General features: G+C 40.2%; 2 protein-coding genes across 2 annotated transcripts; one reads left to right on the forward strand and one right to left on the reverse strand.

Moving 5' to 3' along the window:
- Positions 1-1349: 1349 nt before the first annotated feature.
- On the forward strand, positions 1350-6106 carry LOC116389284 (protein FAM180A-like). The gene is made up of 3 exons (XM_031857883.1): positions 1350-1428; positions 5511-5608; positions 5702-6106. The coding sequence occupies exons 1-3, from the start codon at positions 1350-1352 to the stop codon at positions 6029-6031; spliced, it is 507 nt and encodes a 168-aa protein (XP_031713743.1). The 3' UTR covers positions 6032-6106.
- Positions 6107-6297: 191 nt separating this feature from the next.
- Positions 6298-14436, reverse strand: slc23a4 (solute carrier family 23 member 4). Its single transcript, XM_031855998.1, has 13 exons — positions 14385-14436; positions 13662-13735; positions 12771-12911; positions 12120-12277; positions 10729-10888; positions 8891-9072; positions 8568-8688; positions 8319-8475; positions 7938-8191; positions 7622-7786; positions 7408-7516; positions 7214-7309; positions 6298-6967 (listed from the first exon to the last, which is right to left on the reverse strand). The coding sequence occupies exons 2-13, from the start codon at positions 13707-13709 to the stop codon at positions 6699-6701; spliced, it is 1860 nt and encodes a 619-aa protein (XP_031711858.1). The 5' UTR covers positions 13710-13735; positions 14385-14436; the 3' UTR covers positions 6298-6698.
- Between the last annotated feature and the right edge of the window lie 1889 nt (positions 14437-16325).

The raw sequence follows: 16325 nt of genomic DNA on the forward strand, positions 1-16325 counted from the left end.
AATTTACCTATTGAAAGAATAATATGTTTGTTCAAGTACTTCAGCTGTAATTCTTGGAGGCTTCCCAGAGGACACTGTCTGTGTCTGCATTCCTCTGCAGCAGCGCGACTGCTACCTCTTCGTCTGAGGCACAGCTTTGTCCCATTCCGACCTCCACGGACGAACATGTGAGTTCCTGAGGGCCAGGTGTATGGAAATGACCTCTAGAAATTGTAACCGTGTGCTGTGTGCTCACATGTTGGCATCAGCCTGCGTTCCCCAATGAAAGAAATTGATGTTAAAATAGTGTTAAAACTAATAAAAGTTAGTTGCACTTCTGGTAGCTGTTCCTCAGGCTTGTGGAGAAGGCGAGCTGTGCCAAGCAGTGAACAAAGTCTTTCTTTGTGGGTCCTGCATATGTTTTCTGTCCAGTACTCAGGGTGTGTGCATTGTATAATTAGAAATCATCACTTAGGAGTGTAAGTTTTCCACATTTGTCCTCCTGAAGAACATAAACTGAGCTGGTTGCCGTAGGTCGTCCTGGCACCGTCACATATATACGCTCCAACCCCTTGAGGGACCAATCTGTTGGTAAAAACAGAACTAACTTTGACCTTATAGGTACACAAACACAGCTGCAAGGGGACAATAAATATGCTCTCTCACCCAATCAGTTCTTCAGTCCATGAATAGAAGCCAAGATAAAGCAACTCTTTGTTCTCCCACATTGATTTTGCGTTCGACAGACACAAAATATCAGCTTCTTCCGAGGCTGAACAGCCTGTAAACAACTGCTCAACTGAGGCAGAGAATAATGACGAGTGTATTACACAGTCTGCATGACGTATGACGGGATGAACTGACGAGTTGCATTAAAAGAAAGCAGTAGATTTTAAGCTTTGGCTGAAAGACAGGGGCACATAAAGTAAGTCCTGTATGAAGTACTCAGATGATAAAGAGAAAAACATTTCAGAGACAATGAGTAGAAGAAATATAAACCACAAAGAGAAATGCTGCCTCCAAAGATGAAAATGCTGATGATAGGACAATGAAGTGTCGTTAACACATACCTGTAAATGGTTACAGGAGAACGATGTAAAAATGAGAGTGTGTGTAAACCTGATGAAAACCAGCTGAAAGCATTAGAAGAGAGTCTGCTTTTGAGGGGCAGAGAGAGAGAGAGAGAGAGAGAGAGAGAGAGAGAGCGAGAGAGAGAGAACAGCAGGGATGAGGAAGGTGTACTATAAGAGAAGGGAAGAAAAGCAAGAGGAGTGGGTGCTAACAGGCAGAAACACAGTGGATGAAGAGGTTGAGACTCCTGTCCAGTCCCAGTTACATGCAACTAGCATCGAGCGAGTGATCAGGCCACCATGCTGCCCTGGAGGATGGCCATCGTTGGTCTTTTCTACTTCTGCATCAGAGCAGGTGTAACCCAATATCAGACTCAAGGTAAGACCTCAACTGAAGCTCAGTATTTTAGTGCAGAAGAGCAAACTGTTCAGTGTTTGTATCAGCCTGTAACAGGTTTCATTGCAACATTGTTCTTGTATCTACATGTTCCTTAGCAGAGCATGAATAGTATTTAGTGGCAACGCTATTCAATTGTAGGAATTTGATGCTGGATCTTTTAATTTTTAAAACCCTTACTATTGTACAGAGCAGAGATTGAATTAGTCTTGGCTGTAGTGTGTATTGGTTTAGTTGTAATAGCATTCCTCATCTTCTTATTTTCTTGCCAAACTCCAACTTCTAAATGAAGTTTTTACTGAAAAGAAATATATCAATACAAATATGGTGCAAGCATGGTTTTGTAACAGGAATGACCTCATTATATGTACGTGGACACGAGAACCTGTTCATCTCAGACATGTCACTGTTATTCAGCAGAGTTAAAGCAATCCTCCTTCATGCATAACACTCACTTTGTTTTGAGGAACAAATCCTCTTTCTCAGCAACAATACTAAGAGTAACACATTTAAATTGAATTGAATTAAATAATGGCCATCTCGTACAGATGTGTCTTTCTAGTTACAGCAAATTTCACTTTTACTCTGGTAGCTTGATACCAGGTCTGAACCTGGTATCAAGCTACCAGGTTCAGACCTCATCTGCACCTGTTTCTAATAGGAAAACAATGGGAGGGACCAAAAGTGATCTGAGAGAGGAAACTCATATCCTCAAGTGAATGAAAAGCACACTGTGAGATATTCAGACCAGCTCTGGACAGGGAATTCCTTTCATCTCAGAAAGGTTGGATCTTTTGTGATTTGATAAGTTCTCTTGGTTTTATCTCTCAATGAAAAAACATGAACAGAAGTTATGATGCACTGACGGCGATGGTGAAACAATTCTGGCGGTTGCATTTTATGTTTCTGGCTATGTGAATCCAAGAAGCAATAAGAAGCACTTCATCATAAAAAAGAAATGGAATCACCAACAGTAAACATGTGACATCTGTGTTCATTTTACTGATGTGTGATTTTTGGGCCTGTCTTAAGTTTTCCAAAAAAATGACCTCTCACTGCAAGCTGGAGCTGCCAAGCATGTGACGTTGCTCATGCACCATGTGATCTAAGCCCGGCGAGCTCGTGATCGTCATTATTCTTTTTACCACTTACATCAACAGAATATGGGCCCTCAGGATCAGTCAATACTGGGTGATTACAGCCTGGCTCATCCAATTATAAACACACTGTAATGCATTTCAATGGAAGGGTAAGCAAATATGATATAAGATGGTTTTGGTCAGATATTTATGAAATGAGTATGCAATCAGAATGCTTGAAGGAAATATAATATATATGATCATACTAATGTATCAGACTCACCAAAAGGAAAAGACAATCCTGATGAAGGGTGCAAGCTTCTTTGGCCTTATTGAACTTCGATTACTGGACATCATTATCTAAACATTATGACTGACTTCAGTGCATCAATTGATCCTGCAGAAGTGTGAAAAAGCAACAAATGGTAAAATTACAACTACAAACAAGATCCTGCTGAAGTCTATTAAAATATCATCAACTTGTTGTACTTGTGATCCTGAATTTTAAATGGATGGGAGGAGGCTAATCGATTTCTTAAAGGGATAGTTCACCCCAAAATCAAAATGATTTCCACTTACCTGTCATGCTATTTATGAATCAAAGTTTGATTGTGAGTTGCCCTGTTTTTTTGTTTTCCTAGGAACTAGTTCCTACATGAAACTGCTCACAACATGATCCGTGGATTATCTTGAGTATCTTCATCATGATTTCTGGAAAGAGACATTGCTGTTGAGTTTTTCAAATGGCTCCTTTTTGGCACCTTGAGCACCACAAGCTGAGTGCCATATAATACCATTACATTGGAGAGGCCGACATCTCTACGACCGATATCTCTAAAACTAGGCCACTCACACCAAAACAATCTAGACTGATGTATAGCACTACAGGAAAGAGGAACAATTTGTATTTTTGAATTTGGGGGTTAACTGTCCCTTCAAGTGTGTTCCCAAAGATCTCTTCTTTATCCCACAATGACACTGTATGAGCTGGACACAACATCTTTACTCCAGACTAGACTCCAGACATAGCTGTATGGTTTTGATTGCACTGCCGCAGGTTCAAATGATGGCACGAAACAACGCAGTCCAGCACAGTCACAGCCCACTGGCCTGAATTTCTGCACGACAGGTTAACTTCCTGTCTGTCTGCATTTATGTCTGTATGAGTTCCTCATACAGAGTTACCTCCATCTGTTCAAATGGCTGGGCCCCTGACAATTGACAGTGAATGGGCCCTCTGCAAATCTGCTTTGAACACGTCAATGCATGCGTGTGCTCTCTCTCTCTCCTACTAAACACATGTAAACTGAGAGAGACCATTTGCCATCGCCACACAGTCACACCTGACACCCAGTGCTGCTCCTACAATCCTCCCTCCTTTCAAACAGTTTGCTACATTAGCTGGTCTAAGAATAAGTAGACAGATACAGAACAATGTGGGGTAAACAAACATTTATTAAATAGAATATTTTCAATAGAATCTTGAGATAAGAGAATATTAACCTTTAATAAGAAATTGAAGAAACTGGAAAGAGCGAGTTTCATTTCACGCACGCACATTTGAACACATGTTCACGCATGTTCACGCGCGCCGTGGTTATCTTTTCTGAGCTGCAGTTTACAAACACCGTGCAACGCAAGTTTGCCTGATTGTTGTTCCCGCAATTCACTCATGGTGTGTTTTTCTTCACTTTTCGTGAGGATTGTTCTGCTTCATCCTCTCATCGAAGTTGTAAACATTGATTCCTGCGTAATTTGCGGAACTCTACGCAACTTGCGTAGTGAGCGTCCAAATAAAAAAGACTCACCATGTTCAGGAGAGGAGGGGGGTGGGGTGATTATCATCATATACCATCTGACATGTAAACTGCCTGAGCTCCAGATAAAGCATGCATTAATAAAACCAGCCAGACGGTTGGAGGTACTGGACAGTAATTGGAAACAGTGGTCTAAATCTCTCTCTCTCGAGTCTGGATTTCTTCCTTTCAGTTCTTTACCTTGATGAATAGCAATGTCATTCTGTCAGTGGCTCCTCTTTCATGTTGCCCCTCACCATGATTTCTAAAAACTTTGCTGATCCCCTCGATTTTCTTTGGGCAAAATTTCAATTTGTCCAAGACATGAGCAAATACCATGGATGCATTATAAGAATTTGAATACCGGATGCGAGAATGCCGCCCGGTCATGTGGATGAAAAGTGCTCGCCCTGTGCATGGGCCAACAAAGTGGCTTCAGGCTTTGCTTCCTGCTTATAATCTGTGTGAAGTATAGATTTGGGACACAGCAATTGTACTTGCCGAACATTTGTATATGTTAGCATAGTCATTTTTGTGCATTTAAGCATTTAGCTCAAAGCACCGCTGTATATAGGTTTTGAGCTCTGTTTCTGCACAGTTGTTAGTATTTCGCGTAACGTGACTGCATATTATTTGAGGAATGTCTGGGCAAATGCGTAATGGTTATACTTCCTCATGCTCCAATAATAAACAAGGGGAAAGGTTTTCGTGTGAGCTCTCTTAGACCGCATAGGATTTGTTGTGGTTGACACCCTGCTCTCCCCATGCTGTGAAAATGAGCATGAAGACACTAAGCCCACATACACTGCATGCTGAAATCTTCTGGACCCTGTTGTACGATCCGTGTGTTACACCGCCCTTCATTCCTCTGCTGCCTTTGAAGTCTGAGGTCATGTCTCATCGCCTGCAGATAGAAGTCATCTGTAAGGTCAGAGATCGCGGCGTTTGAAATGCATATCATAGATTAACTGCAGTATCTCCCGGTGGGTATCACATGTGTCAGGACAGTTCAGAGTTTGTTTTAACTGCTTGTCACATGGATTTCCAGCTTAACAGGTTCAAGAAGCCTTTTGGGTCCACAGCAGTAAATTACGAGACATACACGTGAAAGGAAAGGTTTTGCTCGGGAAACTGTTGTTGCTTTTCTACCATCCCTTACTCTCCCTGTCTATCTCTCTTGACATACTAGCTCTATTCCCAGCTGTAAGCAAAATGAAAAGAGGGTTGACAAGTGTGGTGAGCCCCACCTTCCACGACTCCTTCGATGACGTTCATCTGTTATTCGAGGTGAGACACGTACATCCATAAATGAGTGTCTGAGGTGTAAAACCAGCTAATAAACCTCAATGAACACTAGTTGTTCTTCTTTTCCTCTACTAGATCCTGCTTACTGGCATTAACTTTGAGGCAAGTGGAGAGTTGTCAGTGCAAGATGCTGAGCTGGCTTCCCTCCGCAAGACAAGAAACCTTGAAGTCATCTGTGAGGAGATCATTCCCAAGAAGCTATCAGACGTATTTAGGCTCATCTCTGGCCTTTCACACCACATTGGTCACCTGCATCAGGAAGATTTTGAGCGCACCCTGTTGACCTTGGTATACACCGCCCAGGTGATGGTCGATTCCTCGACCGAACACCAACGACGGATGTGGGCTGAGTCTTTTGTTAGTTTGTACAGAGCCATCAAGCAGGATCTGACAGAGAAAAACTGAGTCGAACACTGATGTTGCTGCCCAATGGCTCCATGTGTGATATGCTCATATGAAAAAGATCCATAGAGATTAGTGGGTGCTCTTAGTTTGTATACATTGAGGAAACAACGGCAAGCTGTAAGGAGCCTGGGAGAGAAATACTGTCAGAAACTATAACAAACTGTTGCCACATATAAGTAAAGTGCATTGACTGATAATAACACAATTATTAAAATATTTACTGTGACAGCAAAGTTAATTCAAACATGAGGCACAGCATAAACATGTAACTCTTTATAAGATTTATATGCTAAATGCAATAAAAAAAACATAAAACATCATGGACCTACTTACATTCACGTGTCTTTCTGGTCTACTAGCACCTGCTTGTGATCACGTTCTAAAACTGATAAGCAAACTAAATAATTCATTAGTTTTACTCAAGTGAATACTCTACAGAAATTTGTCTGTAAGATTTATACATATCATTTATAACAATTAATAATAATCAGGTACTTATGTACCTCCCTAAAGAAAACCATAAGCAATCTTATGCAAAACAGCTCTCCAAAAGGTCACACAGTACAGTACAGTGTCTTTAACAAATGAAAAGAAGTTCAAACTGAGCTGCCTCTGATGTGTTGTATGCTAAATTCCCAAAATTGCATGCTGAAAGTGAGTACACAACTCACAGAGCAACTCCAATAATAATCTGTGAAGGCTCTGGATGTCCAGGTTGCTGCTTAGGCTCCAGGGCATTAGTATCTGCTGTGCATCCATCCAGGGAGCTGGGCTCAGCAGGAGGGCAGAAAGGTATGGACCGGACCCAGGAGGAAGAAGACAAGTAAGAGCTGATGCCAAAGGGGAGGTTGTAGACTTCTCCGCTCTCCAGTGTGTTGCTGGAGTCATCCTCGTGTGCTTTGTTCCAAGCCAGGATGCCTCGTTCATGCTTTGATCCTGTAAAACACATGTTAAACGTGTTAAACCGTACTACTACGGTCTACTGAAGACTCTATATTGACTCTTTGACATTGACATTTGTGCTGGATCTCTGGTTTAATCATCAAGATTGCATATCACATATTTTTACAATTCTATTTTGCTGTTAACATTAGGACAAAATAGTGACTTAATAGAGAAGAGGATTTAGATTACCGAAACAATTTAAACATAAAAAAACGAATACTTCAATGTAGAAAATACCTGGAATTGTGTTGTCCAGAAAGAAGCCAAAGAAACCTCCTACAAACATACTGGTTGTCAGAAGTACCAGTAGCACCTGGTCGAGTTCAACGACACCTGAACACAACACAATAAAAATATTTTAAATAATCAAGTAAAAGTAGGATGCTTTATCTGAAAATCACAGATTGTATACTGACATTTAATTCATGTACCTGTAGCAATAGCTTTGGGGTTTTTAAATATCCAGTTGGGAATGACCAGACCAGAGAACATGGAGAAGCCAAAAATGAAGATGTTTCGAGAAGAATTCATATCGGCATACTGAGAATGTGGTAAAAAAAAAATTGAAAAAAAGGTTTTAACCGAAATTTAAAATGTCAATATAAAAAAACCCCCATCTTTGCCAAAAAGCCTTTGAATGTGTACCTGCAGATTAGAAATTCCTGCTGCAGAGATGACGCCAAACATAACCATGAACATCCCTCCAACCACAGGTGATGGGATAGTGGTGAATATGGCGCTCACTTTACCAAACACACCCATGGCGACCATTAAGACCCCGCTGGCCACAATCACCATGCGACTGCCAACCTGCAAAATGAAAAGACAGAAAAATAAAAGGCTTCTTGTGAAACTGTCTGTATTTAAACAACATCAATGACCCTGAAAAGAAACAAAAAGGTTATGCTTAAATTTGTCAGTTGGAGAAAATCACTTCCAGATGTGCTCAGGCTCGTCTTACCTTTGTAATACCGAGGGCTCCAATATTCTCGCTGTATGAAGTGGTCCCGTTTCCTGTACCCCAGGCTCCAGCCAGCAGACAGCCCAGTCCCTCAATGCCAATACCCCTGTTTATAGCGTGTTTAGGGGGAGGTGGAGCCCCAGACAGCCTGGCACAAGCGTGGTAGTCTCCTACAGACTCTATCATGGAGGAAATCACACCAGCTAAGATGCCAACCACCCCTGCCAGGCTCACAGTCGGCATCCCCCACTGACCTAAGTTTGGATTCAAACACAAGGAAACAGAGAATGACACAGTGTTATAACCAGCGAACCTTTCTTTTTCTATTTACTTTTTTATTAACAAAAACTAACTTCAGGTGATAGTTTGTCGGCCTTTTACCTGGGTACGGAAAAGTTAACCAGTGAGCTTGGCTCACAACATCTCCCTTTAGGTCAGTACGGGCCAGATAGCCGTACTGGTCTGGTTCAGTAGGAAATACATTGTAGATTGTCAAAATGTAGCAAACAAGCCAAGGCAAAGTTATTCCAAGCAGAACCTGAGGACACGCAGAAAAAAAAGAATAAAGTCTAAAGATTAAATCCATACTCTACTTAATATATTTCAATCAACTTGTTTGATGATACATACAGGGAGAATCTGAAAGACGTAGACAGGGGAGGTGTGCAGCTTTTTCTCCTTGCTGAACGTAGGAAAGGGCACAGGTATGTGACGGAGGTACTGTGAGAACAGGATGATCAGTGCTGTGGTCCTGTGAGAGACAGGGACAAAGCCATTCATTCATATACAGTAAATGTCACAGTGTTAAATAGGACTGTACTACTTTGTTGCTGAAGCTAGTTCTAACCAACATAAAGCAAAGTAGAGGAGCTAACAGATTTTTTGACAAAGGCACTTATCACAAAGTGATAAACCCAAACCCTAAAATGACACTGTTTGGTAATTTTACCCACATGCTGGCGATACCCCAGTGGTTGCCAGCACTGGTACCGGCTGAGTCAAACAGAGACAGTCCAATGAGAGAGATGGTGGGTGCGATGGTGAGAGGTCCGATGAAGCGCATGAAGAGGCCGATGAGGCCGGAGAAACCAACAAACAACTGGAAGAGTGAGCCCACCATAATGGACCCCTGCAGCTGAAGAACGACAAGTAAGATGACGTCAAAATGTGGCGTCGCTCTAATTACAAAGGTATACCAGAGATGAGCTTAATAGCTATGATTATTGTCACATTTTTGTTACCATATGCAAATTAAATAGCTGTTCAGACCAATGGTGCTGTTCAGCTCAACGTCCAATTTATATGACAGGAAAACAAAATAATTGTTAACAGACTTGGTTCTCATGAACTTAACAATACATAATATTTATAAACTCAAATGTTTTCAAATTTAGAGATTTTGTAAATCTCAAGGTTGCACAATTAATGCATAAAGGAACACTATATTTAGTAGGTCAGTAATCCAAGATTCATTTTGTATAATTACAAACGAAGGTTAGAACAAATGCAAAACACAATGTATTAACTGTCAATGTGCGAATGGTTACAAAGAAAGTGAAAATTAGCACAGATTATATCTCAAGGAATCATTCTCTGGGAGAGAGGTCAACAGAACGTCCAAAACCAACTTGTCAAAGCACTTTTCCTATAAACACGTTAGCTCAGCATAACATATCAATTATTCAAGGTTCATGTTATTTTGCATCAAAAGTCAGTTTCCTTAAAGTCTTTCATTCACAGTCGGATGTGTGTCTCCGTGTGTATGTGTGTGTGTGTGTGTGTGTGTGTGTGTGTGTGTGTGTGTTTGTATCGTTGTGTGATTTTGAGAGACACACCAGAGGAGTGCCGGCTAGGGGTCATAAACTAGGGTCATAAAGCTTCAGTCTGTAGCTTGATATTAATCAATAATTATTATTATTTATTAATAAATAATTAATTATAATTGTGAGTTTCCACACTTAAAGTTTAAATGCATACTTTTCAGATAGTAAAATATGGCACATTAATTTAATGTAAATTCGGGTCCTCATAAGTTCACAGTGTCTTCCTCTGAGTCTTTTAAAAGAAGCCATATTTCTGGGTCCTTAACCCGCAAGAGACTAACAATTCAACAAAGTGGTTCAGGAGGTCAGAATGGTGCTTGATATTGTATTATTGTATATTGATATTGTTGCTTTTCTCCTCTGTGAGATGTTGTAAACTGAGGGTTTGTCAGTCAGCACCATAAATGCCCTGGAGGTCAACAAAACCAAAGATTTATCAGATTAAAGATTCTTTTTAATCATCACATTTCAGTTTTCACCATCTTGCTGTTGTCGTCCGCAACAAGCTAGTCGCTAACTTTATAAACCTGCCGCTGGGGCTGGGCAGGTAGCACTCAGTTGTTTTTTCCCTGAAAACAGTTGCCCGGAAACAAGGTTGAGAAGAGCAGTCGCACTGATCCGAAACATCAAAGCTGCCGGCCGTAAGACCAAAACAATGATCTGAAACATGTCAAAGCTCTCTGTATGAGGGGAACTGCTGATTTGGATAATTATTCCCGGAGTTTTTAACCATGAGCGACACTTTACACATTACACGTTGTCATTTGAACTTTTGGTTATACACAAATATTGATTAGTGCAGCTTTAAGCTATATAAAAGAAGTTGTGTTTGCCTGATAATAGTGTTAGGTTCACAGGTTCAAAACTGGCCAGGGGCCATTTACATGTGAACAAAATACCTTTCACAGAAAATGATCAATTAGTTACTCTGTGAGTCGTTAATAGAAAGATTAGATGGGTTTTCTTACCGCTCTCATTCGACTCTGCCACACCTCTATAAATTCTGTGGAGGACGTGTTGACGAGGCTGGCATTTTGTGTCCAAGCAGGACATGTCCACTCTGGCATGGACAACATTGCCATGGAAGGAGCCAGCAACGTGAATGTACCACCTTGGAGAATGGGAAGTCTGGAAATGTCAAAGAGATATCACAAGGGCAATTAGGAGAAGAGAGCCAGACAGATACGAAGTCAGGATAGGAGTACTATTCAGCATGTCATCTTATTAACTTATCCCACGTCAGATGTTGTGCAAGATAGCTTGGGGGTAGCGGGTAAATCAACAACCACAACAATTTTTAAAGCAGCAATAAAAAGGTTACATTTGTTTGACAAAAGTGCAGCTCCTCTCAAGTCCACATCAAGAGTCTCTATCTGTATACACAGTCCCTGTTTCTTACACTCATGTGATAATATGCTTGATTTAAATCATGTGCGCTCTAATTGGGTGGACTGCTGTATCAGGGGTTAACTGAGTTAAAGTCATCTGCTATGTAATGATCCTCATTATGCTGCTCAAATTACTGTCAACAATTCACATTAGACCTCAGGAGACTAAAAATGTCCTGAACTCCAGGTATTTGATAGAGATAAGAAAGCAGCAGTGGTGCTAAGTCAGGGAATGCAGATTTAGCAATAGCTAGATTACAAACATAATAAGATTGAAATTCCTGCCCTAATCCTACTGTGACACCAATAGTCAGCCAGTCTGCACACAAGTTCAGAGCAACAAAACACGGTTGAAGTTTGTAGGGCTCTTGAACAAAGAACAGCCATTGCATCATTTCTCCATGTGTGCATGTCTCTGCACACAAGAGATATGTCACATTGAGTAGCTTTAACACTTTGTGCTGCTAGTCTGCATTTTTTCTTTTGGGTACTCTCTTCTGCCATTTGCAGCAACAGAGAAGAAGTTGTAATCTACTGCATCAAATTGTATTATTTTTGTATCTGTTTATATTGTTTTGCATCATATTGTATTAAAAATGTATCACTTAGTATTTGTATTATACTGTAGGTAGGCTATATGTTTTTGATACTTAAATAAAAATGCAGTGGCAACAAACAATTAGGTAAGATGTTTTATAAAACAGTAGGTATCTCAATATGTCATTCTTTGTTTTACCTCTTTTTTCCTCGTCACAGCTAAAAGTACCGTAACATTTGAAAGCATACTCAGGTGAAAGCTCTCCTTTATTCCTCCCGTAATCCCTTAAATAGAAGCTGTGCCCACTAACACAGTAGAATATTCCCTTGTTCAAGGTTCACTCTGACATGAGAGGTGATAAAATCCTGAGGTTATATATTTATCACCCAAACATCTTCCTGCTCATTAAACTACCCCTCTTTTACTCCCTTACCTAATGCCGAAAGTAACTTGCAACAGAGTGCAAATACCAGAGACGAAGAAGATGGTGCTTATGAGGTGGCTCTGTGTGAGGCCGTCAAACTGCAGACACAACCCCTGAGACAGGATTAGTGGGATGGCGATGATTCCCCCAAATGCTGTCAAACAGTGCTGAGAGAGAAAAAGAGATACATTTAGTTCATGTCTGATGTACATAAGGAGAATTTAAAAAGCTAACATGTCAAAGCTAACCTTGACATGTTTGTAGCAAGTCAGTGGACTACATGTATACCTGGAGTGACCAGTGATATATGCTATAAAAATGGTAATGGTAGAAAAGGAAATATTTGATATGAGTAAATACAACTAAGTCAGGTCTTCAGAGGAAAGTCTGACTGATCACAGCCACTAAACACATAAAAAGACTTGCTGACTTTATCATCTCAACTGTATCTGAAGCAAATTTTACAATAAGGCTTGTGAAAATAAGACCAAGTCTAACCAAGCATGAAGGAAACGTCAAACAGAAGCTCTCATGTGACACTGTTGTCATGTTTACATTGCGACATCATAATAATCAGAAGCTATGCTGTTGTCTCTTTATCAGGAAACGACTAGAGCCTCATTGTCAAACGTGGCTTTAAAACCCCTTTTGCTGACGTACCTGGATGCCAAGGATGATGCACAGGTACCAGGGAGGTACATCTGTCACGCAATATGCTAGCTTGTTGCTGTTTCCCTCTGTGGACGTGTCCATTTCTTCTCCACATTCTGTGTCAGGTAGATCACAAAAGCGCCCCTCAAGCTTCAATTAGTCAGATGGAGAAACAGACAGCTAGGTCAGTTAAGGACACATGAAGTAATGACATGCTGCAGATCTGTAATGTTGTCATATGGGTACAATCTCAAAACAAAAGTAAAACAATTGAATGCTTTAGTACTCGTTCAACCAGCACAACTTTGGGACGCCCATAGGCCTGACAATTCCTCGTAAGGGAAATTGGTTAGATATTTGTTAGCTCACGACTTTAATAATTTCTAGAAGAAACAAAAAGTTACAGTCGGATGAGTTACACATTTTCATCAGAAGGACTAAATGTTATACTGTCTTTCTTATGTATTTATTTATTTATTCTGGGCTCAGTCCAGACAAAGTATCATCACTTTTGAATAAAGTTAAGATTTGACCTAAAACCTCCTGTTTCTCTGACTAAACAGCAAGTCAGTGTTGTATTTTTTAGCATGGAGGAGCAAGAATGTACATTCATATGTTTCCATGACGCTACTTTGCCAGCTATTCTATCGGGTGTCAATTATTAACTGATGAAAACAACTATGACCCATAATGCACTTAGAGAAGAGATAAATCATCATAGTTATAAATGCAACCAGAATGTGTCCAGATTCACACACTTTAAAAGGAAATCATTGGATTTTCACATGACCATGTACTTTAAGCTTTATAATTGTCTTGAATGGCTTTACAAGAACATTTAAAGTTTGTAATCTTTTCAAAACATTTTCTTGTAAAAATAAAGAGGCAAAGGTTACTTACTGCAAATGCGTAGTTGTCAACACCATTACTGTCCTTTCCTGGAGCCATGTCAGCCTAAAGGCTCAGGTGGGGATCTTTGGGTCCGAATACAAAACGTGAAAGTGAAGAAACATCAGCGAGAGGGGAGGGAACACATCAAGAGAGGACGGGAGCGCCTGATAGAGAAGGCAGAGAGCCAGGAGGTGGGGTGTGCACTTTGGTAGGAAGGAGCAGAGTTTAGCCTTGAGACTGCTTAACGCTTGTTGACTGAAATGAGTCCCACCAGCAGCTCATGTGAGCCCAATGACAACATTAATAGCAGCTGACCAACCAGCATCTGGTCACTAGGAGAAGGCATTTCTTTCTCTTTCTCGGTTGCCCTCAAACACAACTCCTGTTCTCATTACAAGACCCCGGAGGCCTGAAGAGGTACTGAATAGTTGAAATCCAGTCTTCAGGGCATAGCTTATACTGTATATATCTTGCACTTTTTGGCCTCCAGACCTCCCTTACTATCACATGTTGTCACATGGTGCAAATCTCTTACTGATGATGAGTTAATTAATCAGTAAACGTTAACTTCATTTATTCATTAACCGTAAAGTTCGATTTCCCCTAAATGATATTAGATTCAATTATATTATTAGTCTAAATTAAGAGTTTGATAGCAACCCACATCTAGTTCATTAAGGAAGTCGTATTATGGCAGCAGAGGAAGCTCAGAGTCTCACACGTTGTACTCACTGCATCTCTTCTTGTTTCAAAGTGAAGATCCAGGTCACAGACAGGCTGCTGCATGGCACCAGGAGGAAGAACAAGCATGCAGTAGGCTATTTAAGAACAAAGTTCATCAAGGGATCACCTCACCTTAAATTGATCCCAGACACTGTCACACAACTTCTTATTTTTTTACTGTTACTCTGCAATTTATTAAATCATTTTTATAGTGTATTTTATGCAGTCCTCGGTACACAGAATACCAGCTGTAGGGTTCTGTGGACGTGTATCATCTAAATAAGCAGCTGGTCTTTGAAATGTTACAACCTATAGAAAACTTGGTCATAAATCAAAGTAGTGGACACATTTAAAATTTAGACCTGATGGTTGCGCTAGCAGAGAAGATAAATGTACAATGTTTCATGAAAATCTATTCAATTGTTCTCGAGACATTTCAATCAAAACCACAAACGTCAACCTCATGGTGGCACTCGAGGAAAAAGTCAGGTCATCATCAGAATCTGCAGGCTTCGTCGACTGGGGACCATGCATGTCAGTACAGAATTTCATGTCAACCCATCAAATAGCTGTCAAGATATTTCCGTTTATATCTGTTCATTTGACAACAAACAAGCAAATTGTCTTTAAGACCTTCATAGAGTAAGAAACTACTACTGATAATTATCTGTAACATTGACGCTCTCCTCTTACAGCCTGTGCAGAATCTTTTATAAAAACGTTTTTTGCGACATAATACTATGAGAAAACGTTGGTTTTCGCTGTTATAGACTGTTCAAAAAGAAGGAATGGAAGCTTGAAAAAAAATGCACCAAATGGAATAGATGAAGGAAATTGAGTTCACATGAAAGTTGCAAAGCACAGAGGGAAGCAACACGGAGGCATCATGAGGGCATCTGCTCTGTGTGCATGTGACTGAATGCAGCATACTCTCTACAAGGATCACATGGCATGGAGTGAGGGCCTGGAATTGGTACTATTATTCTTTCATATCACTTTATGAAAGCTGAATGAAGCCAGAATCCTGTTGTGCATGTGCATGTCATGAACTGTCATGAACTGTCATGAACTGGTTGAACTGGGAGTAATAAGCAGCAAAGCCATTGTTGTCTTCTGCTCATTAAAGCGTGTCAATAATGTTTGTGTAAACATGAGTCCAGTCACCAAACAAAGCCAATGTAGTGAAGAAAGAACGAAGAACTTTCTTTTCTTTCTTCCTATCTTTCAACCCTTCATAGTATTGATCACGACGGTCACATTTGAGTGTTTGCGTCAAGCTGTAACTCAGAGACACATGATCGCATTAAACCTCAGAGACGGCGTATTATTTAAATGTGTGTCTGTGAGACTACTCCATAATCGAATTGGGAGAGGGTCAGCGTGCAATCAATCGCTGAGTGGACAGGGAATCTGTTACAGAATAATGTGTCGCACGTGTAAGCATATAATCAATATTGTTTTCATTTAGAGGTCAAAATGTGAACTAAAAGTGTGTAAAAAGGCATTTTCTCTGTATCGAAATTAATTTTCAGCTCCTTTATATGAGAATTGCATAAAACATTGTTACGGTCTGGTCAGTGTTATAATAATTTAATATTAGAGCATATATTTGGTAATTAAAAATGGAAGTTGCTGGTATCATCACTATGGAGAACCAGCATTTCTATTTTCACTGTAACAAGATATTTTTTTTACAGTTTTACAAAATACCATCTTGGTTTGTATTTTGTATGTGTATTTTTCACCATACCGTTTAGAGCAGCACACACATTAGTTTACATACAGACCACAAGAGACACAGTGGGTCACATTTTGTGACTCATGAGAAACCAGAGAGGTAGAGAACAGCGCCATCACGTGGTTAGAGTGAATATCTGTTGTCTTTATCTTTAATAAATATCACATGAAGGCTCCTGTAGCTGTCTGAGCTTGCATTTAGCAGTAGTCAAT

Source organism: Anarrhichthys ocellatus, unplaced genomic scaffold, assembly GCF_004355925.1.
Source record: "Anarrhichthys ocellatus isolate YVR2014 unplaced genomic scaffold, GSC_Weel_1.0 scaffold2, whole genome shotgun sequence".
In the NCBI taxonomy this organism is placed as follows: domain Eukaryota; kingdom Metazoa; phylum Chordata; class Actinopteri; order Perciformes; family Anarhichadidae; genus Anarrhichthys; species Anarrhichthys ocellatus.